The 25,332-nt window shown below is 37.4% G+C and overlaps 4 protein-coding genes across 4 annotated transcripts; 1 reads left to right on the top strand and 3 right to left on the bottom strand.

Annotated features, from left to right (window-relative positions):
- Positions 1–445: 445 nt before the first annotated feature.
- Positions 446–1,448, bottom strand: LOC102073143 (olfactory receptor OR9H1-like). The gene has a single exon (XM_005494405.3). It carries the CDS (start codon positions 1,443–1,445, stop codon positions 501–503), a length of 945 nt encoding a protein of 314 aa, XP_005494462.2. The 5' UTR covers positions 1,446–1,448; the 3' UTR covers positions 446–500.
- Positions 1,449–7,124: 5,676 nt separating this feature from the next.
- LOC102073490 (olfactory receptor 6Y1-like) lies at positions 7,125–8,072 on the bottom strand. Its single transcript, XM_005494407.2, has one exon. The coding sequence runs from the start codon at positions 8,070–8,072 to the stop codon at positions 7,125–7,127; it is 948 nt and encodes a 315-aa protein (XP_005494464.2).
- Positions 8,073–10,897: 2,825 nt separating this feature from the next.
- LOC102062730 (olfactory receptor 6B1-like) lies at positions 10,898–15,846 on the bottom strand. The gene is made up of 2 exons (XM_074557554.1): positions 15,767–15,846; positions 10,898–13,249 (listed from the first exon to the last, which is right to left on the bottom strand). Exon 2 carries the CDS (start codon positions 13,167–13,169, stop codon positions 12,210–12,212), a length of 960 nt encoding a protein of 319 aa, XP_074413655.1. The 5' UTR covers positions 13,170–13,249; positions 15,767–15,846; the 3' UTR covers positions 10,898–12,209.
- A 2,565-nt stretch (positions 15,847–18,411) lies between these two features.
- LOC102063040 (ABO, alpha 1-3-N-acetylgalactosaminyltransferase and alpha 1-3-galactosyltransferase) lies at positions 18,412–24,085 on the top strand. The gene is made up of 4 exons (XM_074557354.1): positions 18,412–18,485; positions 19,406–19,435; positions 22,104–22,238; positions 23,368–24,085. Exons 1-4 carry the CDS (start codon positions 18,412–18,414, stop codon positions 24,083–24,085), a joined length of 957 nt encoding a protein of 318 aa, XP_074413455.1.
- The last annotated feature ends 1,247 nt before the right edge of the window (positions 24,086–25,332 follow it).

Below are 25,332 nucleotides of genomic sequence, written 5' to 3'. Positions count from 1 at the left end.
TGTAAATATCTAATTATGGTTAAATGAAACCTCACTTTCATCTGCTCTAGAAAAGGAATAAAGCTAGCCAGAGAAGAATAAGAAAAAAAGAGGTACTTTTGTTCACAGTAATATAAAATAAAATGTCAGAATTTTGTGTCATTGTGATCAGCTGTTTAACAGATGTGTAGTCTTGGCTGACTTAATTGACCTTACTTTTAAATTCTTATTTTTATTCTGGTTTTATGGGTAAGCATCAATGATTTAAGTGTATTAGATATAAATTTAAGAAATAATTTCATAGAAATCAAACATATTGCCCATTGAAGGATATCCTATCAGAAATTGTTTAGTTGAAATAACAATTACTAGATTGTCATAGATTTGTTTATATATCCTGCTTTTACTGACCATCTAGAAACACAAAAGACTCTTGAAAGCAGGTCCTGATGTCCTTTATTTTACATTCAGGTCCTGATGTCCTTTATTTTACAAATTGAACACTGTGCTCATTCTCAGCTTCAGGAAAGGTGCTTAAAAAACCCTTTCCTTTTTAACTGCTTTTTCAGAGCCCCTTTTACCTCCCTGTTTCTGAGGGTGTAAATGAAGGGGTTCAGCATGGGAATAACAACAGTGTAGAAGATGGAGATGATGTTGCTCTTGCTGGGTGATGAGGATGCAGCTCCAGGCTGAGCATACATGAAGAACACTGTCCCAAAGAACAAGCAGATTGTCACCATGTGAGAAGAGCAGGTGGAGAAGGCCTTGTGCCTGCTTTCAGCTGAAGGCATTTGGATGATTGTGACGATGATATAACCATAGGAGACAAAAACCACCAGGGCAGTGCCCACAATTATTGGTCCACACACAGCCAGCATTACGAGCTCGTTGACGAGGGTGTTGGAGCAGGAGGTGTGGATCACTGCAGCAACTTCACAGAAGAAGTGCTTGATTTCTCTGTGCCCACAGAAGGACAGGCTGAAGGTGAAGCCTGTCTGGATGGTGCAGTTGATGCAGCCTGACAGATAGGAGCCCACCACCATGAGCACACAAAGCCTTCTGCTCATGACCACCTGGTAGAGCAGTGGGTTGCAGATGGCAGTGAAGCGATCATAAGCCATCACAGCCAGGAAAAAAGCTTCTGTTGTGCCAAAGAGAGAGAAGAAGAACATTTGTGAGGCACAGCCAGCGTAGGAAATGCTCCTTCTGCCCAGCAAGAATGCCAGGGCTGCCCTGGGAGCGATGACAGAGGAATAGCAGATGTCCAAGGTGGACAGGTTCCCCAGGAAGAAGTACATTGGGGTGTGCAGCTTGGGCTCCGTCCTGATGATGAGGATCATGCAGATGTTTCCCACCACAGTGACAAAGTACATTGTGGAGAAGAGAACTGAGAGAAGGACTTGGGATCCTGGGTGGGATTTGAACCCCACCAAAATGAACTCACTTATCCTGGTGTGGTTTTCCATCTTGGCTTTCCAAAAGGAAATTAGGATGCAGTGGATAGCAGATAGTTTGCCTGGAGAAGCAATTGTAGAAGAAGAAGAAAATATATGATATCAATATATATGATATCAATATATATCTCAATATGTGATATCAATATATATATGATATATGAAACATAAGAAATATAAATTAATACAATTAATGCTCATTATAAATTATATGTATTAATTATATAAAATAATATAAAATAACATTTTAGTATTTAAAATATTAATGCAATTAAATAATATCTATAGATAATATTATAAAATAATGATATTATATATAATTAATTAAAATTATATGTAATATATAATATATAATATATAATATATTACTATAACCATTATATTAGTAATAAATATAAATTATATATTAATGGATATAAATATTATTTATAATTGATGTATAATGTAATATATTATATATTGTATGTAGCATTATATATTAATTATATTTTATTTATATTGTTTTATTAATTATTAATTAATAAATTTAAATAGGGATATGGGGAAAGGTATACAATTTATCGATATATCATATCTGCCAATTTTTGTCAACTACTACAGGGTAATTTGTAAGCTAATAATCTTGTAATCTTATCTTCACTATAAAGAAACATTCTGCATGCAGCTTATCCAACCTATTTTAATTTAATAAACTTTATGACCAACTAGAAACAGACATTTCATTCTACAGTTGAAGACCTATTTCAGATTTAACTGGCAGAAAATAATCTCACCCTAAGATTTGCAACTAACCCACAATATTGCTCTCCCATAAACAAAAGAACAAGGAAAAATACTGCTTCAGATGATGCAAAACAATTGAAAATATATGAGCCAAGAAATGTATTCATTTAGATAATTGTTTAAAAAAATTTCAAGTCTATTATTTTTTGAAAAGCTGAGTGACAGAAATGGTATTTTATTTGCTTTGCTGTCATTTCCATTAGGTAATTTTTCTTAACCAGCATATACTTAATATTTTAAAACCTTTGAATTAATTTTTAACAATTTCTCCAGCTATCCCTCCGTGGTCCTTGAAATGTAGCCTCACCTCTAGGTACCCTCAGAAGGTATTTAATGTATTTAATCCTTTGTTCTATTTAATCCTTTGTTCTTATTTACCTACGAGTGTTAGGAAAGGGAAATAAATTTGGAGAAAGAATTTCTCTTTGCATAACTTTGCTCATTAAATATTTTGGTGAGTTTTCCTGGGGATTTTTGTGTGCAGAGAGCTCGGGTTTAGGCAGTCAGGTCAAGTATCACTCAAAGCCTTTCCAAGCTTGTCGTCCATAACTTTCACAATTCCTAAACCTTCCCTTATTGTCAAAAGAGAGAAATAGATGCATCCACAGTGTGATCCTTCTAGTCTCACCCTACCTGTTCAAAACAGGGGAAAAACTGTCCCTTAGAAGTAGCTGGTTTTGATAAAAATTAATAAATCTAGCCAGAAGAGAATAAAAATAAATAAATATATATGTATATAAAAAATAAATAAATAAATATTTATTTATATATATAAATATATATAAATATATATTTATTTATATTTATATTTATATTTATTTTATTTATATTTATATATATTTATTTATATATTTATATTTATTTATATATATTATATATTTATATATAAATATATATTTATTTATTTAAATAAATAAATATATATTTATATAAAAATAAATAAATAAAAATATCTCTTTCAAAAAAAAGAGATATTTTTGTCCACAATAATGTAAAAGAAAACGTCAAAATCTTGTGTCATTGTGGTCAGGCATTCAACAGATGTGCGGTCTTGGCTTATGTATTTGACCTTATTTTTAAATTCTTATTTTTGTTCTGGTTTTATGTGTAAGCATCAATGATTTTAGTGTAATAGATGTAAACTTATTAAATAATTTAATGATATTCAAATATATTGTCCATTGAAGAATATCCTGCATCCTATCCAAAATTGTTTTGTTGAAATAACAATTACTACTGTTCAATTAAATGGCTTTTTTAAGAGGGTAATAAAAACTTCAAGCTAAGAATGAAGATGCTGAAAATACTTTTTAAAAGGAAGGAAGATTTTTGATTCATCTGAGAAGTCTCTGGATCTGTCTGTCCCTTGATTGATCAAACAAAAAGTCTAAATGCAGACACATTAAAAACTGGCTTCCTGATAATGTACCTAATTTCCAGAAGAACTAACTGTGTACATAAGCCCTGATTACTACATTCTATATAATGAAAAAAAAAGAGAAAACAGAAACTTTTAATCCAGTTCTGTCACCACAATTAACAGAGCAAAGCTCAGATTTCACACACCACAATACACATACCTTGTAACACAGTTATAAAGCCAGGTTTGGTTCTTTTGGAATTCAGGTTTGTTGAACACATTGTCAAAAAATACTGAACATTTTTTCTATTCAGCTGATTTTTCTCTTGTAATCAATACACCACTGGCCTTTCCTCTGACTGCTTCTAAGAGCATTCTCCTTAGCATGTTGCTTATATATACTTTAATAAGTGTACATAAAAAACACCAGGGATTCAGTTTCCACAGTCCTGGACCTTCACAGCAAACATCTGAAATCTCAAATGAGATATTTTTCCCTTGTGCCATTTTTCTTTGCCTGCAAAAGACAAAAATATCAGGAATAGAAGAGATAAAATAACAAACACAAGCAATAAAGTGTAAAAGCTGTTTCTGTGTCTTCTACCCCTACTTTTTTCACTGCTTCTTATGCAGAACCCTTCCTGCCTCTTGTAGATTTTTTTTTTCTGCTAAGCAAAACACTGTGGACCTAATCAAGATCTCATTAACCATTAGAATCTGCTTCCTTCTGTTGTAGTTGAGACAGAGACAACACAAAGCCACATTCCATTTTCAGAAAGCTTCAAACTGTTTTTATTATGGCATGCATGCTTTTTATATATTCTTACAAAGTTCATAAGTTTACACTTTACTCATTGGTGACCAGAGACAAAGAAAGTGCTCATTGGAATAGGCAGTTCAGGTTTCTCTTATTTATCCTTCTTTCTTTCTTGGTTTCTCTGTCAAGGACTTTGGTAGGAAATTCTTTCAGGGATAAACATGGATCCCCTTCTCAAACTTCTCTCTGGCTCACAGAAGTCGCTGTAAAATCTCTTCCAGATTATCAAAATAGAACAGACACCCTTGCCTCCTCCCCAAGCAATAATGTTCTCTGCTCTGAACAAAAGCAAGTTTTCACTAAATGTGCTTTCTTCTCTGACTCCAGGAGTGCACTCACGTCTGAAACTTTGAAATCTGGTTCAGGTGAGGGCCCAGCCTCCAAGGGAACACTGCTCTGGGGTGCAGCAATCACCCCAGTGTTGGGAATTTAGCTGCTAGAAAATGGAAAAGTACAAAACCATGGCTAATTCCAAGTCCTGCACCTGCACAGATAACAGTGACCTTGGGCCTAGCTGTGGTATAATAACAAACAGTGAAAGAGACACGAGAAAAGAGAGATGTAATTTCTAAGGAATGAGGAAGAGTTGATGGTATAGTTTAACCAATAGATTGCTTAGCTTACAGAATATTCATAAGCTTATTACTCGCTGTATAAGTGTCTGATGCTCTCTTGAATAAACGGAATTTGCTTATCACTCATATTGAGTGTCTGAGTCTCCCCTCACCGACAAATGGCTCGACCCCAGCAAAGGCCTCATTTTTTTTCTCTGTAACACCCCAGGAAGGGAAAAACACCCCACAACTCCTGTTTGGGTATCTCAGACACCCTAGGACACGGCTGTCTTTCAAAAAGCAAATTTGCATTCTTCTCAGCACAGGAATGTCCCATTTAGTTACAGCAAACTATATTAAATTTTCTTTGTTTTGGCACAAATCTGGTTTTAAATAAATCTGCATGAAATAGATGTTTCTGTTCTTGATATGATAGCTTCCCAGATTTTGTGACTGACAATTGATCAGTGCCTTCTAAACTCAGACTACCTTACATTTGCATACATTCCTATCAGTTTCTCTTATCTGCAGACAAAGAATGAGATTAAGAGAAAGTTTCCCAAAAACTGAGATTGGACTTTGTTTTACCTTCTTTACTTGTGGGTAGTGACTTATTTATAGTACTTTAAAAATGCTTGAATTTGTGAAAGTGTTTATTAGGAAAACTTCCAGAAATAAGCTTAGATGCAAGAGGGAACTTGCATTCTCAAAAGTTTTTTGTTTGTGTAACACTTTTCTGTGTTCTCTCCTTCCCTAAGGAACCTCTGTTGAATGGGTTATGAATTTTTTTTTTCAGGTTATCTAACAATACATAAACCCCATAATAATTGGATGATAATCCTCTTTCCAGTGTATTTGAAGGATTTTCCTAAAATTATTTCAAAACAATCATTTCAGATCAGTGCTTTAAAACTAGTCAATGTGTGTAGCCAAATCACTGCATTAAAGGAACTTCAAACCTTGAAAAATTTCAGTTAAAAACTCATGAAGGAGTTGTGGAGCTGAGACAGAGCCAAGTGACAATGCAGCTGTACCATGTGAATATTCACATTTTTCCTTCTCTAACACCATATTAGAAACATTTTCTTCTTCAGAGGATGGTTCTTTTTATCCTACACCAGGAATCTAAGAATGCTACAATTACCCATCCTTTGCTGCTGCCTATTTCTCTCAAGGGATAATAACAAAATTTTGGACTAAATAAATCACACATAGATAGCTGATTTTCATATGCATTTTACAATGTTTTTCTGGACTCTATTTCATGTAGAACAAGCAAATCTGGCGTTCATTTTCCAGAATTTTCAAACATCTTTAAAAACAGAGCAATCATTCAAGTGGAGACTTTTAAGAAAGGGTGACTTAGGGGGAAAACAAGCAAACAAAACCCAAACCCACACATCTCAAGTCAAAATCACAGTATATACATAAATATATCAATATAACAAATATGAATAATGGAGCTTGGGGCGGGCATAGGTGAAAAGAGTGGTGGAGTAGAACAAACAGAGCAGTCATTCAGCTGGAGATTTTTAAGGAAGGGTGACAGCATAGATTCTTAGGGGGAAACAAGCAAAAAACCCCCAAACCCACACATCTTGATTCAAAACCACAGTATATACAAAGATATATCAAGGTTTAGTTCAATAAATATGAGTGGTGGTTGCGCGGATTAAAGTTTGGACCTCCTGACTTCACCTCCTCAGCACTGCCATTGATCTTCATGAGCAAAGCCCCATCAGTTGATTTCTTTGGTGTCTCTTCTGCAAGTAAAAGTCTTCCTCATGGCAACCCTGACCTCTTTGTTTCTAAGGCAGTAGATGAGAGGATTCAGAAGTGGCACAACCACCGTGTACAGGACTGACACCAGCTTGTTGGCACGGTAGGTGTACGTGAGCTTGGGGTGGGCATAGGTGAAAAGAGTGGTGGAGTAGAATAGAATAAACAGCTGGAGACATTTAAGAAAAGGTGGCAGCATTCTAAGGGGGAAAACAAGCAAAAAACCCCCCCAAACCCACACATCTCAAGTCAAAACCATGGTATATACATAAATATATCAAGGTCTAATTCAATAAATATGAGTGGTGGTTGCATGGATTGAAGTTTGGACCTCCTGACTTCATCTCCTCAGTGCTGCCAGTTGATCTTCATGAGCAAACCCTCTTCTCTGGCACCCTTCAGTTGATTTCTTTGGTGTCTCTTCTACAAGTAAAAGTCCTCCTCATGGCAGCCCTGACCTCTTTGTTTCTAAGGCAGTAGATGAGAGGATTCAGAAGTGGCACAACCACCGTGTACAGGACTGACACCAGCTTGTTGGCACGGTAGGTGTACATGAGCTTGGGGTGGGCATAGGTGAAAAGAGTGGTGGAGTAGAACAAAATCACCACGATCAGGTGGGAGCTGCAGGTGGAAAAAGCCTTCTGCCTCCCCTGGGAAGAAGGAATCTTCAGCACAGTGAAGAGGATGCAGATGTAGGAGGCCACCACAGCACACAGAGGCAGCATGATGACCAGCAGGGCCAAGGTGAAGTCCACGAGCTCGGCCAAAGAGGAATCGCTGCAGGAGATGTTCAGGAGGGGGGAAATGTCACAGAAATAATGATTGATTTTGTCCACGTCACAGAAGGAGAGGCTGGCTATAAAGCCCAGCTTGATGGAAGAGGTGGTTAAACCACACATCCAGCAGGCAGCCACCAGCTGAGCACAGAGCTTGTGGCTCATGATCAGGGGGTACCTGAGGGGTTTGCAGATGGCCACCAAGCGGTCGAAGGCCATCACGGCCAGCAGGACGTACTCAGTGCAAACCAAAGTCACAAAGAAATGCAGCTGTGCCATGCAGCCCTGGAATGAAATCCTTTTGTCATGGGACAGGACATCTCTGATCATCTTTGGCTCAATGGCAGAGACATACCAGATCTCTAAAAAAGACAGATTCCCTAGGAAGAAATACATGGGTTTTTGCAGGCTGTGGTTATTTCGGATGATGAGAATGATGAGGAAGTTTTCCAACACAGTTAATAAATAAACCAGAAGTAAAGCGGAGAAGAGAAGCAGCTGCTGTTCACCGGTGGTGGGAAAGCCCAGGAGAATGAAATACATGAGTTTGGTTTCATTCCTCCCACCCATTCTGCAGAAGAAAGATGAACCTTATCCACCTGCAATAAATTAATACAATGACACCTAACTACCAGGCTTAAATTCATAGCCATAAGTTACCACTTAAAGACTCTGTAAAACCTCAGACTTTTTTTTTGCTGGGTTTTTAGAAATGAACTTTGTGAAATTTATCTGCTCAATTCAGAATTTTTTCATTTTAGAAATTAAAGCATGCTTTTAAATCTGCATCTCATAGACATAAACATACATTACAAATTGACATTTCATGGAGATAAATATACATTACAAATTGACATTTCATGGAGATAAATATACATTACAAAACTTTGTGGAATTTATCTGCTCAATTCAGAATTTTTTTCATTTTAGAAATTAAAGCATGCTTTTAAATCTGCATCTCATGGACATAAACATACATTACAAATTGACATTTCATGGAGATAAATATACATTACAAATTGACATTTCATGGAGATAAATATACATTACAAAACTTTGTGAAATTTATCTGCTCAATTCAGATTTTTTTCATTTTAAACATTAAAACATGCTTTTAAGTTTACATTTCATGGAGATAAATATACATTACAAATTGACATTTCATGGAGATAAATATGCATTACAAATCTCACCTTAGACAAATGATGACTGATGCAAATGTATTTTCCATCCAGTATAAAGAAGTGACAGGTTATGAGCTTATAGACAGACATTCACATTTCCAGTGCTTTAGTTTCTACATCTAAACATTTCTAAAGTTATATCATATATATTCCAGGAACTCCAAGAGAGAAATGTGAAGCACCACAAGGATATATTCATTTTTAAAATAAAAAACCCCTTCCAAACACATCTGAAAGAGCCCACTAAAGGTTTCTGGATCTGGGTCTGAGCACACTTACAAATCTACACAAATCTATTGAGATGGCACACAGAGATCTCAGATACAGCATAAGTACAAGCAAATTCCAATTCTGGGTCTGGTTTGTTTGCGGCTAACTCAGATTAATCCTTCAAAAATAAGAGTGGCTCAGCCTGTGCTGTTAAAAACAAAACTGTTCTCAACCTTCTGTAGTGTGAATCCACTGGTGCTGGAGAATGTGACCAGTAGGGAACAGCTGAATGTGAACTGATATGCCAGTGCTGTGATTTATACCAGCACAGAGAAATCAACACTTTCTTTACCTGTGGTGTCTCATGAGGTCTGATTCAGAAATTGTGGTAACCTCCCAATGGAAGCAATCATGGAAAGAGGAGGGATGTTGTTGTTTCCTCTGTGATTCCATGCAGAGCAGAAGAAACTCTGAAGATTTTTTTGTTCCTGAGATGCTGAACAGTGAAAGAATACCAACTGGTGTCTACTGATTTTTATAGGGCAGAGGAAAGTAAAAACATATACCCTGAGGCAGGGAATATGGCAGTCTTTTACCAAAAGGTAATCTAGAAAATATTTTAATGCCCTTATCTAAATCAGTGACCTTAACTGGTAATGACTTTTGGAGTGAGTGATTTTGGATAAGTGTAGTTACACCCACACCGGAGTTATGTTCAAACCCACAAATAGCCAAGCTGTGTATTTTATATTATATTGATTGATGCATTTTATATTATATTGATTATAAAATTACACTGAATTTTATAATACAATGCAAATATGTTCAGAACAAAAGAAGGATCAGAGATAACATTAATCTGTCCCCTGATGAGGACAGCTGCCTCCCAAACAGAGCTGAAGAGCTGCTGCAGGATTCTGTAGCATGAAAAGTACAAAACCTGATGTGGTCCCCCCTCCATGCTGCAGCTGTTTGTAAAATCTCCCTCCACTTGGTCTCATGTGAATCAGATATCTTCCTTAAGCCAGAGCCATGACTAAAATTACATTTATTACATTTAAATTGCATTTATTACAGTAAATTACATTAATTACATTTAAACTTACAATTCTTTTCATACAGTGAAAATAATGGGACTTTAGCATCTAGGAGAGCTGGAATTAAAGAAGTTATTTGGCTGTTGGGGCATAGTTTGATTTATTTTGCAAATATGTAAGAATCTAGTGACATTTGACATACCTTATGGTGTGCTGTTGAATTCTAACTTCTGGCCAAAGCCACATGTGCGTGCTCAGGAATGTAAGGGAACCTCATAAAAAAGACAACTTTAAAATAATGTCAGTGCATGGAGAAGGGAGAGTAGTGTTAGTTCTTACCTCATTTCTGTTAGGCTGGTGATGATCCAACTACCATGGACCAGTTTTGGGTTCCCTGGTATTTATATAATTTTAATTTATATAATTTTATTTATTTCATTTAAATTTATATAAGTTTATAGTTTATATAATTATCATTTATATAATTATTTATATAATTCAAGGAAAATGTGGATTAACTAGAGAGGTGCTTACCAAGGCCTGCTAGGATGTGAAGATATGACTCAGGGTACATGCACTATGAAAAGAAGTTATTTGGTTTGTTAAATATGGGGTATTGGAGGCTGTGCTTTTGATTAACAGTGACAACCTATAAAAAGGGATAAAAACAGTGATTTGCAACTCAGTAGGTGCTATTTAGGCCATTAGATGTGAGGTCAGAGTGCTTAAACATCTTCCCTGAGAGATTTTAGTACCTCTGACATTTTCAGCTCTCAGCTAGACCAAGGCACAGCTGATGTAACAGAGATATGGGCGGAGTTATGCTATAAAATTATAAATTAAAAATATATATTAACATCTGGAGTACTGCATCCAGGAGTGACATATCTGCAGAGCATCCATTGCCTGGACAGGATTGAACATATTGCTCAATCTGTGGGTATCAAATTTACTTCCCCAAACATCAATTTCTGTTGCAGTTTGAGATGCCACAGAGTTTTCCATTTGACATCCAGATCAAAGAATCATAAAAAACTCGGGTTGGAAAAGCAGAACTTTAATTCCTGAATATTTTAATTCACTCTGCTGTCACAAACATATTTCAGAGTTTCAGGCATTGTCAGGTCAAGCTTTGCAAAGCTCAAAGGACAGAGATTTCTTGACCTATTTGGGACTGTGTTGTGGTGCTTCATCACTCTACCTTATCTGAATTTAATTTTGTTGGAACAAGTTCCTGTTGCTTTTGTCTTTTCAGGCATGCCCACTTAAGAATTGCCTCTATCTCCTCTGTAATCCTCTTCTGGTGATGGCAGACTGCATCTAAAAACCTCCTCAACATTCTCTTTTCTTAAAAAACTGCTCCCATCTGTCTCTCTTTGTGTGCTCCCACCCTTCTGTCATTTGGTAACTCTCTGCTGGAATGTCTATTTTTGTCTTTTTTCTAGTGGGAAGTTTCAGACTGGACGCAGTAATGTTGATGTAGTCCTGGGTAACAAACAGAGCCCAGGATCATTTACCATCAGGCTGATGATGCAAGATTTTGTGTCTGTGTGTTAAATTACCTCAAAGTTCTTTGTGACCCTCTCCTTTGAATGTTCCTTTAGGAAAGATCTGTGTTTAGGCAACTGATTCTTCTCTTAGTGCTTATATCTCCTTATGTGATGTTGAAGGACCACAGGAAAAATTTAAAAATCACGAGGCTCATTTAGCATTTAAAATGGAAATTAAACTGTGCAAATTAACCCTCTTCCCCTAAAGTAAAGGTTTGTTTTCTGAATCTGAGCTACTTCCCTAAGTTATATTTGAAGTTAATGAAGAAGGAATTCTCAGTGGTGTTTCATGGTCTCCTATCACAGCTATCTAAAATCACTGAAGTTCCCATACTCATTCCTGTGAAGAAAGCTGACATAACTATTTATTTGGTGCCTCAAGTTCTTGAATCCTAGTTTCATGTTAAGTTGAATCCAGGTCAGAATGCAATTTTGTTCTTTGATGCATACCAAAAAAATACGTTCAGAGAAGACAATTATGTTTATTGCCTTTTCCACTTCTCGGGAATGACGTGTGATGTGTTCAGTTAGAAAAACCTTTTACATTCACATAGATTCAGAGATTTTAGCTGAACATGCAGATTGACTCCAATAATCAATAACTGGAGAACACCAATAACCAATAATTGGACAACCCCAATAACCCTTTCTGTCAAAGTAAAAATCTTATTAGGTTTTCATAGAATTCAGACACATTCAGTTGGAAGATCATCTCCCAAGCATTCATTAGTGGTCAGAGGCAGAAACTCTGGAGAGGGCAGTCCTGCTACACAAGACCTTCAGCAAAGTGTCCTTCACCTCCTGGTTCCTCAGGCAGTAAATGCATGGGTTTAACATTGGGGTGACAATGGTGTAAATGATGGAAACCAGCTTGTTGAGATCCCTGGAGTCTGCACACCTGGGCCGAGCGTACATGAACAGGGTGGCTGAGAAGAAAGTGATGACCACAGCCAGGTGAGAAGCACATGTGGAGAAGGCTTTCTTCCTGTTCTGAGCCTTGGGGATGAGCAAAACAGTCCTGATTATGCAGGTGTAAGAAACGATGATGACAGAGAGAGGGATCAACAAAGTGAACAAGGCTGAGATGAAATCCACCATCTCAGCAAGGCGCCGCTGGGAGCACGAGAGGTTGAGCAGCGGGCTGATGTCACAGAAGAAGTGGTTGATCACACCAGGCCCACAGAAGGAGAGCTGGGAGATGAAGGAGACCTTGAGCACAGCTATGAGGAAGCCAAGCAGCCAGGAGGCCGTGGCCAGCTGCAGGCAGGCCCTGTGGCCCATGGCGAGGGCGTAGTGCAGCGGGGCGCAGATGGCCACGTAGCGGTCGTAGGCCATGGCAGCCAGCAGGACACACTCAGTGCACACCAGGGCAATGAAAAAGTACAGCTGGGCCATGCAGCTTGTGAGGGAGATGTTCTTGTTCCTTACCACCAAGGTGAGCAGCAGCTTGGGAACGGTGACCGAGATGTAGCAGGCCTCAAGGAAAGCGAGGTGGCCCAGGAAGAAGTACATGGGCTTGTGGAGCTGGGGGTGGGTGATGATCAAAGTGATGATGACCGTGTTCTCGGTGACAGTCAGCAAATACACGGCCAGGAAAATGACAAACAGCACAGCCTGCAGCTCTCTGCTGGTGGGGAATCCCAGGAGGATGAACTCATGGATGTGGGTGTCATTTTCTTGTATCATGATGACCTTGAAGACCTGGAATGTTTTGGTGTTTACATTTTCTAAGACGTCCCTTTGATCAGCATTTTTCTCCTGAGAAGCTGCAGAGAAAAAGGAGAACAATTAATATTTCATTTGCTTCTCCTGTGTTTTGCTTATCTGGAATGTGTTTGGAAATTGTTTACCCACAGGTGATTGTTTCATTGGATTCTGGTGTGAGTTGTTTTCACTCATTGGCCAATCAGTGCCAAACTGTGCCGAGACTCTAAAAAGAATGATGATGAGTTTTCATTATTATCTTTTTAGCATTTGGTAATTAATATAATATAATATAATATAATATAACATAACATAACATAACATAACATAACATAATATAATATAATATAATATAATATAATATAATATAATATAACATAATATAATATAACGTAATATAATATAACGTAATATAATATAATGTAATATAATATACAAAATAAATTAGCCTTCTAAGAACATGGAGTCAGATTCTTCATTCCTCCCTGCCACGAAAATCCCTGCAAATACAATAGAATGTATGAGGAGCAAAAAGGAAAGAAATAAAGGAACATTTTGTATTATGTCCCCCAAGCATCCTCTTCATGCCTGACTTTCAAATACACAGTTTAACTAGAGATTCCACACCAGTTATTTAATTGAAATTCCTTATTATTTAACCTTTCCTTATTATTTAACTTCTGAATTATTTTTGTGGCCTACAGCAGGATTGGTGATTGGAATCTTGGCTCCAAGAAAATATTTGGGCTTCACTGATTTCTTCACAGACCTTATCTTCACTTAAAACACAGTCAGAGGGGAAGAGACAACATTATTAAATGTGTGTTTGATCTTTTGCATTAATTGATAGAATTAATCTTAATTTTTCACAAAATACCTGAAGTTTGATGTTTATGCCTCTTATTTTCACTTCTTAGGGAAGATTTCAAACATTTTATTACATATTCCTGCACATTCCTATCCAATACTCAACTGACTTTCTAGAATGATGTTCAGTATTTGTTATTCACAAAATATTTTCTATATAAGATATTAAGAAAAAAAAATCCATTAATGTTCTGAAGAAAAAGAAATATGTATTTTTGTGATATCATTATTTGAGTTTCAAAATATTTATTTCAAATTAGATTTTTCTCTTGCATATAGATAATCTCTGTAGAATCAATCTGATTACATAACTTACATATTTCACAATAAATACATCACTGCTTCCAGATAATAAAGTGACAGAATATCAAATACAATTTCATTTCTAAGGATGGCTTTCACATCTCCCAGCCTTCCATGAGATTTAAGCTGTGGTAAATTCTGACAGGTAAGGCAGGTAACTCATTTCCAGTGTAGCCAGTAGAAATTCAAGCAGTACAAGGAAAAAACCTAGTTTAAGTGATTCAGCAAGCTATAGAATACAAACCATAATTGAAAAGTGCCTGAACCAAAATAATATCAAAAAGAGAAAAGAAAAATTATAGTTTCCCATTCTATTATTGACTTTTAAAATTCCAGATATACTTTAAAGTACCTTAGAATATTAACTAGCACTACTTTAGTTTTAAATTACAAGAATTTCAAGTGTCAGTATTGACTGACACTACTTTTAATTTTAAAAGGGTGATTAACTGGAGCATTTCAGGTACCTGCCCTCAACTAACAGATCACTCTCAGGTGGCACAGAAAGAGAATTTCCATATTTCAAGAATTAAGCTTTTCAATGTAAAAATAATAGTGAACAATTTTAAATTCTAGTCCACTGAAAGTAGAATAAAAATGCCTTTTTTACCACATAAACATGTTCAGAAGCACTGCTATTGCATAGAAAACACAGAGAGAGAGTGAGGCAAAGGTTATATTTGACTTATACTCTCAACAGAAGTTCTAAGGTTTTTAAAAGCACATAAAATACAGCAAGAAATTTCCATATTTCTAGTCTTTTAATCTGTTAAATCCAGCTCTGCTTTCCTTTCCAAGCAATCCCTCTCTCTTCTCTTTCACACTTTGAGAAACATGTCCATGTTTCTCTTGAAAAGTGCTCACAGCATCACAGAATCAAAAAACCACAGAATCACAAAATCACAGTATCCCAGAATCACAAAATCACAGTATCACAAAATCACAGAATCACAAAATCAGAGAATCCCAGAATCACAAAATCACAGAATTCCAGACTGGTTTGGGTTGGGAGAATTTTAAAGCCCATCCCAACCCTCCCCTGCCATGGCAGGGACACCTTCCACTGTCTCAGGCTGCTCCCAGTCCTGTCCAACCTGGATTTGGACACTTCCAGGGATGCAGGGGCACCCTCCCCACCATCCCAGAGAAGAATTTATTTCCAATATCTAATCTAAACTTATTCCTTTTCAGTTTGAAGCCATTCCCCCTTGTCCTGCTCCAATTCCTGATAAAAACTGGGGATGCCATTTCCAAGACACTCACAACTTATGTTGGAATTCTCAGAGCTCAGGTGAGATCAGATGAGAAGAAACAGCTTTAACAAACCTTAAGAAAAATAAATTAAAGGCTTTTTGTCTAACAAGAGATCATATCTATGCTTTTCTCTCCTCCATTTAGCTAAACCTTACCCCTGTGCTGTTCTGTTTCTCTCCAGTGCCTGGAAGCTGCTTCGTTGGTGGCTGCTTTGTTAAAAGCTGTGAGCACAAACAGTTCCTGCAGGCTTTTGTCACTTCAGCTGAGCAGGAGATTTCCCAGGATGCTAAAATACCTCCCTGTACATTATCCTTCAAAGCCCAAGAGAGCTGGGAACAGAATTAGAGGGAATAATTTCCCCTCTTTTTTCTAAACCTCACGGAAGATGTTGCTCTGCTGCTGTTGCTTGTTTGCTTGTTAATTTTTTTATGTGCTAACTATTGTAGCACTTTCATACTTTTTTGTTTTCCCTTTTCCCAAGCCACTGCTGTCTGTGTGACAAGGCAACAGAGCAGAACTCAGGATATTTGTACTTTGCTGGTGGCTCATGATGGGTAAAACTCTTCACTTATCAATGTTTTAGTTTCTCTGTACATTAAATTGTGGAAGAGGTTTTACAGTGACTTCTGTGAGCCAGAGAGGAGTTTGAGAAGAGGATCCATGTTTACCCCTAAAAGAATTTTCTACCAAGGTTGCTGACACAGAAACCAAGAAAGAAAGAAGGACAATAAGAGAAACTTCAACTGCATATTCTAAACCTCATGGAAGATGTTGCTCGGCTGCTGTTGGTTGTTTGATTGTTAATTTTTTTATGTGCTAACTATTGTAGCACTTTCATACTTTTTTTTTTCCTTCTCCCAGGTCACTGCTGTCTGTGTCACAAAGCATCAGAGCAGAACTAAGGACATTTGTACTTTGTTGGTGGCTCATGATGGGGAGCTCTGACCAGTAAAACTCTTCACTTATCAATGCTTTCGTTTCTCTGTACATTAAATTGTGGAAGAGGTTTTACAGTGACTTCTGTGAGCCAGAGAGGAGTTTGAGAAGAGGATCCATGTTTACCCCTAAAAAAAATTTTCTACCAAGGTTGCTGACACAGAAACCAAGAGAAAAAGAAGGAGAATAAGAGAAACTTCAACTACATATTCCAATGAGCACTTTGTCTCTGGTGACCAATGAGTAATGTATGAACTTATGAGCTTTGTAAGAATGTATAAAAAGCATGTATGCCATAATAAGAACAGTTTGAAGCCTTCTGAAAATTGAGTGTCTTGCTTTTTGTTGTCTCCATCTCAACCATGACATTAAATAATTATTGCACTGGTCTTTAATATTACTTGAGGTTCCACAGAGACAGCAGTACCCAAGAATTAAGTATCAATAATATTTTTAGGTGTGAAAGACACCATTCAGAGGGGAAATCCAACTCCTTGAATGTGCCTACAGCTTAGAGTGAGATACAGCCCAGAGAGAAGGCACCCAAATATTCAATACACACCCATATTCAATCAATAAAATCACTTTTCATCCCCTTAATTTTGTCTGGCTCTGCTTTTAGGTAACCCACACAGGTTGCAGCGCCAGGGAATAACTGGCTGCTGCAGGTTTCTTGTTGTTTCCCCATTGCTCAGGTGACAGCACTCCCACAAAAGGTGAGGATTGGGGTGGAGGTTCCTGCTGGCCCCGAGCCCAGGGCTGACACACACACAGGAGGATCTGGGAGCTGGTACTGGTTCAGCAGGGCTGGGAGCAGCAGAGAGCTGCAGCTGCTGGGGTGTGAGCATTGGCAGAACCACAGGTGAGTGCTGGAACCCTGGGAAATGAGAATTTTGGGTTTTCTGTGCTGCCAGGCACTGACCTCCAAGAGAACACTGCATTTGACCTGAGGCTGTGGAGAAGCTTCCAAAATGGAATGATAGAACTGGGATTGTGGGTGTGGAGTTTGGATAGAAGTGTGTGATATCACAGGGTGGAAAACTTAGAGTTTAAGGGTTTAGAATATTGTAATAAATATAGAGCAAGGTGGAGGTTTTAGAGTGGAGGCTGGTCCTTCTTCTCCTCCTTCTTTCTTCTCCTTACTTTTCTTTCTTCTTCTCCTCCTTCACCTTCTCCTTCTTCTCTTTCTCCTTCTCCTCCTTCTCCTTCTTCTCTTTCTCCTTCTTCTCCTTCTTCTCCTTCTTTCTCCTCCTTTCTTCTTCTCTTTCCTCTTCTCCCTCTTCTCCTCCTCCTCCTTCTCCTCCTTCTCCTTCTTTCTCCTTCTTTCTCCTTCTTTCTCCTTCTTTCTTCTTCTTTTTCTTCTCGTTCACCTTCTCCCCCTTCTCCTTTTCCTCCTTCACCTTCTTCTTCTCCTTCTTCTTCTTCTCCTCCTTTTTCTCCTCCTTCCCTTTTCCTCCTCCTCCTTCTCCTTCTTCTCCTTCACCTTCTCCTTCTTCGCCATGGGTTTGGGTGGTTTTGTGTAATTGGATAAAAAAATCCACATTGTGGGCCACAACTGGTTGGTTATTGGGTTAAAAGTAAAAATAATTTTGGTGTAATTTCTTAATTAGACAGTTTTTCCTTAAAAGACTTTGTAGAGATAGAGATGGGGCCATTTTGTAGCTTGCTAGTGAAATGCTATAGAATTCAGAGCTTGTAAAATTGTGATATAGATAAGAAATTGGGCTGATAAAGGGGTGACAGCAGGAGATGCTGAAATCAGAGGATGGTCAGTATTGACAAACAGAATGCCCCAGAGACTTTTCAGAAGGCTGGCACAAAGGGAGATGTGGCTGAACCCCAGCTGTGAACAGCCCCAGAATGGATGGAGAAGCTGAGCCAGAGAAAAGGAGTGTGTGACCTTCAACTTGGAAAGGAAGAGAACTGCAAAGGGGCAGAGTAGGAAACCCAAGGAAGCAAGGTCAAAAGGAGAGCTAGACAAAAAAAAAAAAAAAAATAAAAGAGAGAGAGGAAGAAAGACAACAGAGAAGGGGGGGAGAGGAAGAAAAGAAAAGAGCAGAAGAGCAGAGAGGGCACTGGCTGGGGAAAAAAAATAAAACCTGATTCAGAGAAAATCTGAAATGAGAATTATTATTTTGAACAATTAAAATGGTTTACTATGTCATTGTAAAATGAGAGCTCAGTGTGTAAAATGTAGTATGTGTTATAAATACCTAGATGTAAAACTTTCTATCTAGAAAAAGTAATTTTTCTCTGTATTATGGCCAAACTTGCAGTGCAAAACAAAATACTTAGTCAGTATTTAATAACTACATTATTTTCTGCCTTTTTGTGTTTGTTTCGGGGTTTTTTCCCCACTTTGCTGCCTATCCAGAGTTCACAATCTTTTTTTGCAGCACTAAGGAGATGGGAATGACAAAATTACATGGCCTGGCCATTCTAGTGACAGCAGGGATCACTGGTGCAATCTGGTGGGTGTTCAACCTTTGATAATTATTCTCAACAAGAATTTCTTTCTCTTGCCCAGACTGAGATAGGTTTCTTCCAACTAATGCAGATACAATGCAAGCTTTGAATTTACACAAATTCAAAATCCCTTTTTACATTCAAAAGATGAAAATAAGCAAGGTGTGGACACTTTTAACCTTTTCTGTGAAAGTCTAAAAGTCTGAATAATTATATATAATATGTATAATATATTATATATAAAAATATACATTTTACATATAATATATATAATATATATTATATATAATATTTTATATACATATATACATGTACATATATATATACACACACATATATATAGATATATATATATATATACACACACACACATATATATATATAATATTAAGAATATTTCAAGTATTCTTCCATCCAAAAAAGTTGTTTCATGGTGGTTGGTTTCATTCTAATATTCAAAACTCCCAAAAATTCTCTTCTTTTCAAACCAGGACAGGTGTGTATTCAGTGTTCTGGAGCCTGAAATCAGAGCAGGTGGGGTTAATTCAGAGTTGGCTGGAACAATATTGAAGATCTGTTCCAGTTGGAGGAATTAGAACAAATTTTCAGCCACATTTTCTCTGCAGCAGAGCATCAAATGCTCAAATGTGAGCACAAATGCTCATGCTTTTATTTAAATTTACACTCAGATCACACAGAATGGCCAGAGCAAAGGGATGCTGTGCACATCTGGATTCAAGAAGGAGCTGCAGAGGAATTCTGGCATCAGCTGAGACCAAACTCTGCTCAAAGCACACACATTGCCTTGGGTGCAGATAGTCTGGGGCAAATTAAATCACTCACAGATCCTCAGAGTTGATTGATCTTCAGATAACTTTAGGCTAAACTCCTGTGTGAAAAACACCAATCACTTCTTTCTAAAATTTTAAAAATTTAAGAGTAATAAAATGGTTATAAAAATAGTAATATAATTAGAGTAATAAAAATTTGGACAATTTGGATTAGGACAATATGGCACAATAAAAACAAAGAGTTATGGACAGTCTGGGTACCTATTTCTGGGCAAAATAAGCCCAAAAAAAGACTCATATGAACAGAGGATTAACCCTTAAAAGCAACAGCCTGTTGCATATTCATACACCTCATCCATGATGCATAAATTCCATTCAAATATAGGATTTTGTCTGGTCAGTGTCAGCTTCTTCCTCTGAATCCTAACAACATCTTCACGGCTGAGCAAGGCAGGAAGAAGTTCATTTCTTCTGATAAGGGAGCAATAAATTCTCTTTCTCTGAAAGATTCAGGTGTTCTGTGGCTGCTGAGTCCTCTCTTTAAAGTCTCTTACATAGCATAGTTTCTGTTTTAACATTATGTTATAACCTAAAACTCTATTTAACACACTACTTAAGAAAATTAGTACAGCATCACTTTCTAACATAACACATATAATATTTATTTTAATATTTGTCAAAAGCCAATCATAAAATACACATTTTTCACATCCTGTCTTGAAACAGCTGAGATTTGCAAATCCTCATCACCACACTGACCGCACAAATGTTCTGTTAGATTTGTTTTATAGTTTCAGCCACAAAGGAAGTGGAGGAAAGGTTGAGTTTTGTTTTCATCATTGACTCATTGTTTTCTTATCCTGTCCAAGGTACCACTACCCTTTCTCCCCAGCCAGAACCCAGGAACACAAAGCCTCCCCTGGAGAGGATTCAGTCCTGTAAGTTCATTCTGCAAAATGAAAAAGTAATAAAAGAGGTATGGACATACGGGAGAGTGTCACAGACATATTTTATGAAAAATCCTTTGCTAGGATCTTTTCTCCCGAGAAGCTGAGAGGCCTCAGAAATGAAATGTAAACAATCATTATCTGCTGCTGTGGAATGCAACAGGTGCATCTGGGATTGGTCTCATGTGGTTGTTTCTAATTAATGGCCAATCACAGTCAGCTGACTCTGGTCAGTCACAAGATTTTTTTTTATCATTCCATTCCTTTTCCTTTTAAGCCTTCTGATGAAATCTTTTCTTCTATTCTTTTAGTATAGTTTTAATATATCATTTTCTTTTAATATAATATATATCATAAAATAATAAATCAAGCCTTCTGAAACGTGGAGTCAAGATTCTCATCTCTTCCTTCATCCTGGAACCCCTGTGAACACCACCACAGGAGAGTTTACCAAAGGATCATTCCAGGCCATGAGGACAACACTCACCTGAAATTACTCATTTTTAGGCACCAGATCCGTGCCCTGGAAGTGCTGATTTCCATTTTGATATGAGCCACCCTGCAGGCTCACATTGTATATGAACTCATATAAATAATAAAATAGTTTTTGTGATGGAGTCTGGATGCTCACTGACATTGAACCACACAAAGACCTCTTGTGGGACTCATTTCTCAGAAAAAGAAAATCTGGAATTTCTGTGCCATGATGCACTTATGTACCTTTTATTTCTCCCTATATAATATTTCAAATATATTTTTTTTATTTTCATTTGCAGAAAAATAGATGAAACATCTCTGATGCTTCCATGGTAAGTGCACCTGCTCTGGCACAATAGAATATCGTGACCATGAAATCTCATTGATCTCAGAAACACAGAGTGGCACTGACAGGATAGCCAAGAGCCAGACTGAATGAAATAGAAGCCTGACTAGAAAATCAACTCTTCCATAAACCATCAAAAATGCATAGATGAAGAATCTGTAATTTGTTACTTTCAGAAAGGAAACAGAGAAATGATGGTGAATGTTGAAAATATTTTGGTTTATTTTATCTTATTCAGTTTTTTGCGTCCTCTGTCAGAAGCTAAAAAACAAAAGGCTTTGGCTGATACTATTTTTTGTGGTGGCAGTCAGCATCCTACCTGATATGTAAATGCCTGTGGAATTAATATTTTAGGTCACTGGGCTAAATTATTTTCTGGAATTGCCTATTCAGAAATCTGTGCTGCAATCACACCTGTGCTGTGATTTCAAAGTGAGACTGGAATGATTAATTCAGTGTGACATCTGTGTTTGTTTTGATGAATTTCCTGGGCCATCTCAAGCCTGCCTTCATTCCCAACCCCTTGCAGGAGGAGGGATGTGCTGGTGCTGACGCCATGGCTGGCTCCAATTGTCTGGGAAGGCACGTTCAGCAGAGACATCCTGGATGCTCAATATCTGCAGAAGAACCTGGTCACTGGAGTGGTCACTTTTGCTGTTGAAAAGTACTGCTTTGTCCTTTATTTCTTGTCAAATAGTTAAACCTCTCTGCAGTACTGCTGGTGGAGCATGATTGTATCTGCAAGGGATGAAGGAAGGAATGATGAATCTGACTCCATGGTCTCAGAAGGCTAATTTATTACTTTATAATGCTATTTATTATTAATTCTATTTATTATTATTATTATTATTATTATTATTATTATTATTATTATTATTATTATTATTATTATTATTATTATTAACTTTATTAATATTATTTTTATTTTTTATTAATTTTATTATATATATTTTAATGTAATGTATAATAATTAAATATATATAATTAATTGTTAAATATTATATTGAAAATACTATACTAAAGGATACAGAAAGGATACTGAATGCTAAAAGATAATGAAAATTATATATATAATATATAATTATATATAATTATGTACTGTAATTATATTATTATTATATATTATAATATATAATATATAAACTAATATATTATATATAATATGTTATATAAAACAATTATAATTATATATTATAATATATTATAATGTAATTATAATTATATAAAAATGTATTTATATTATATATAAATTATATATACATATAATTTATATGTATATATAAATTATATATATATAATTAATTATATATATAATTATTGTTATATATTATATTAAAAATACTATACTATAGTAAAGAATACAGAAAGGATGCTTACTGAATGCTAAAAAAAAATAATAATGAAAACTCCTGACTCTTTCCAGAGTCTCCACAGAGCTTGGCCCCAACTGGCCAAAGAGTGAAAACATCTCACAGCAGAGTAATATTTTCCTCTTTGAGCCAGGTCTCATAAGCTCTTGGAGATTTATATCACACCCAAGATAGCTCAGCTAGTTTAGGTGGCATTAAATCAGCAGCATGGCTTCTGTGGTAGTGTTGGAAACAAAAAGGTATAATAAAAGGCAAAATAACAAAACTCTTTGCAGAGAAAAACCCAGCAGCTGTGTTAAATAAAGGACACTAATATCATAAAAAGGAGCAATAGATAGAAAAAGACAAAGAAAATGAATTTGAAAAGCTGTCACTCCTCAGCAGGAGGAGCCTCTCCATTCTCTTCCTTTCCATGTCTCTTAGCTACGTCCAGTTCATAGAAGGGTTCATGAGCTCTGCCAACAAATACTTCCTTGCTGGGCACCCCGTGAACTTCTACCTGTTCACAGACTGTCCCGAGAAGACCTCCCACCTTCAGATGGCCCCTGAGAACCACCTGTTTGTCATCCCTGTCCAGCATGACCCCAGGTGGCAGGACATCTCCAGGAGCCGCATGGACATCCTCAGCTCCTACATCCAGAGCCAGTTCCAGCACGAGGTGGATTATCTGTACTCCGTGGATATCAATGTCCAGCTCCTGGCACATGTTGGCGTGGAGATCATCGATGCCCTGGTGGCCACCATCAGCTCCTGGCAGGTCACCCTACAGCAGGAGGACAAAGCCTCTGAGACACACCCTGAGTCACAACCTGCCCTCCCTGAGGGACAAGGGGACTTCCACTACACCGCCAGCTTCTATGGGGGCAGCGTGGCTGAGGTGTACAAGCTGAGCAGAGCCTGCTCTGCAGGGCTGCTGCAGGACAGAGAAAATGGCATTGAGGGTCCCTGGCACCACGAGAGCCACCTCAACAGGTACCTCCTGCAGCACAAACCCACCAGGCTGCTGTCCCCAGAGTACTACTGGGACACAGAGCTGAGCTCCAGCAGCATCCTGGTGAAGAGGATGTGCCCTGTGCACCAGCACAGCCAGAGGCAAGATCCTCAAACACAGAGTGTGAGGCCTTTCTTCTTCTCTGTCTGAAGTTTCCCTCATCTGCTGTTGGGAAGGATGAAAGTTTGACAACAAAGTCTCACAGATGGTTAGCAGAAAGATTTTGAAATGTAGAGTCTGATGAAGGAATAGAGATGGAAGCAAATTTTGATAGAGAAGAAAAGAATTGCTGAGCCAATTTTACTGGGTAACCAAGGAGGCAAAGGGTGTGTTAGTTAGAAGGGGTTTTTATGAATTAGAACAAAGGATAAACCCACCTCAGACAACAAGATGTTTTTACCAAGCAGAAAGAGCACAGGCAAACAAGGCAGCAAATATTGCAAGTAGAAAAAAGGTCTCAGAATTTTCCACTGCAAGAAAACTGAAAAACAACTTCTAGCTTAAACTGTAATGTACTGACTTTGAGTGATTGGAGAACAGTAACATGAATATGGTAATTACAGTAGTTATGATAGGCTAGAGATAATAGTGAAGGTATAGATTGGTTCTGCTGTATAAAGATGACCAGCAAAGAAAAGTACTTAATGCATTGTAACCAAAAGAAAAGTATTTAATGCATTGTAACCAAAAGAAAGGTATATAATGCATTGGAACCTAAACTGAGGGTCACTGGAGCTGACAGCTGTAGGCACAGCTCTGTCACCCACAACCCTGGACTGCTGTAACCTCTTGGATGGAATAAACTGCATTTTGTATACAATAAACTGCATTTTGGATACAATAAACTGCATTTTGAAGAGCCACCTGGAGTCCCACATTTCTCATTTCAGCTCTTACAATCTGCCTCACAATCTTCATGAAAGGGACACAGACTGGGGACCACTGAAGAAAAAGGACCCTTGTGTGAAATTCTGGCCCTGCTGGAGAAAGTTGCTTGCCAAGGACCCCAAGGCCTGAGCACATTGCTGAGCTGTTGTTCACTGGTGTGTTTGCTGCATGCTGCACTGAACCCAGTGAAAAGATTTATGGGGGAGGCATTTTAATGGTGGCATGTGCTTTATTGCAATTGCATTCCGTAAGAATGCAGATTTGAAAACAGAATAAGGAGACAACATCGTGCTCAAACCTGGTTTGTCCAAAACTGGGCAGTAAAAGGTTACTGGAAAAGGGCCAGATAAGAGGAATCTGTGAGATATGAAGAGTTTTGAGATAAAGATTGGTGTGAAATTTCAGCTGAAACATTCTGGGGAATTGAGTTAGTTGGTTACTAATTTACTTAACTAGTTACTTAGGCAAAAGTAATCAAGTAATTTTAGATTAACGGAACAGGACACAGA

This window comes from Zonotrichia albicollis, chromosome 23 (assembly GCF_047830755.1).
Source record: "Zonotrichia albicollis isolate bZonAlb1 chromosome 23, bZonAlb1.hap1, whole genome shotgun sequence".
Taxonomy (NCBI): domain Eukaryota; kingdom Metazoa; phylum Chordata; class Aves; order Passeriformes; family Passerellidae; genus Zonotrichia; species Zonotrichia albicollis.
The sequence above is the reverse complement of the archived record's forward strand: the minus strand, read 5'-3'. Positions and strand labels throughout refer to the sequence as shown.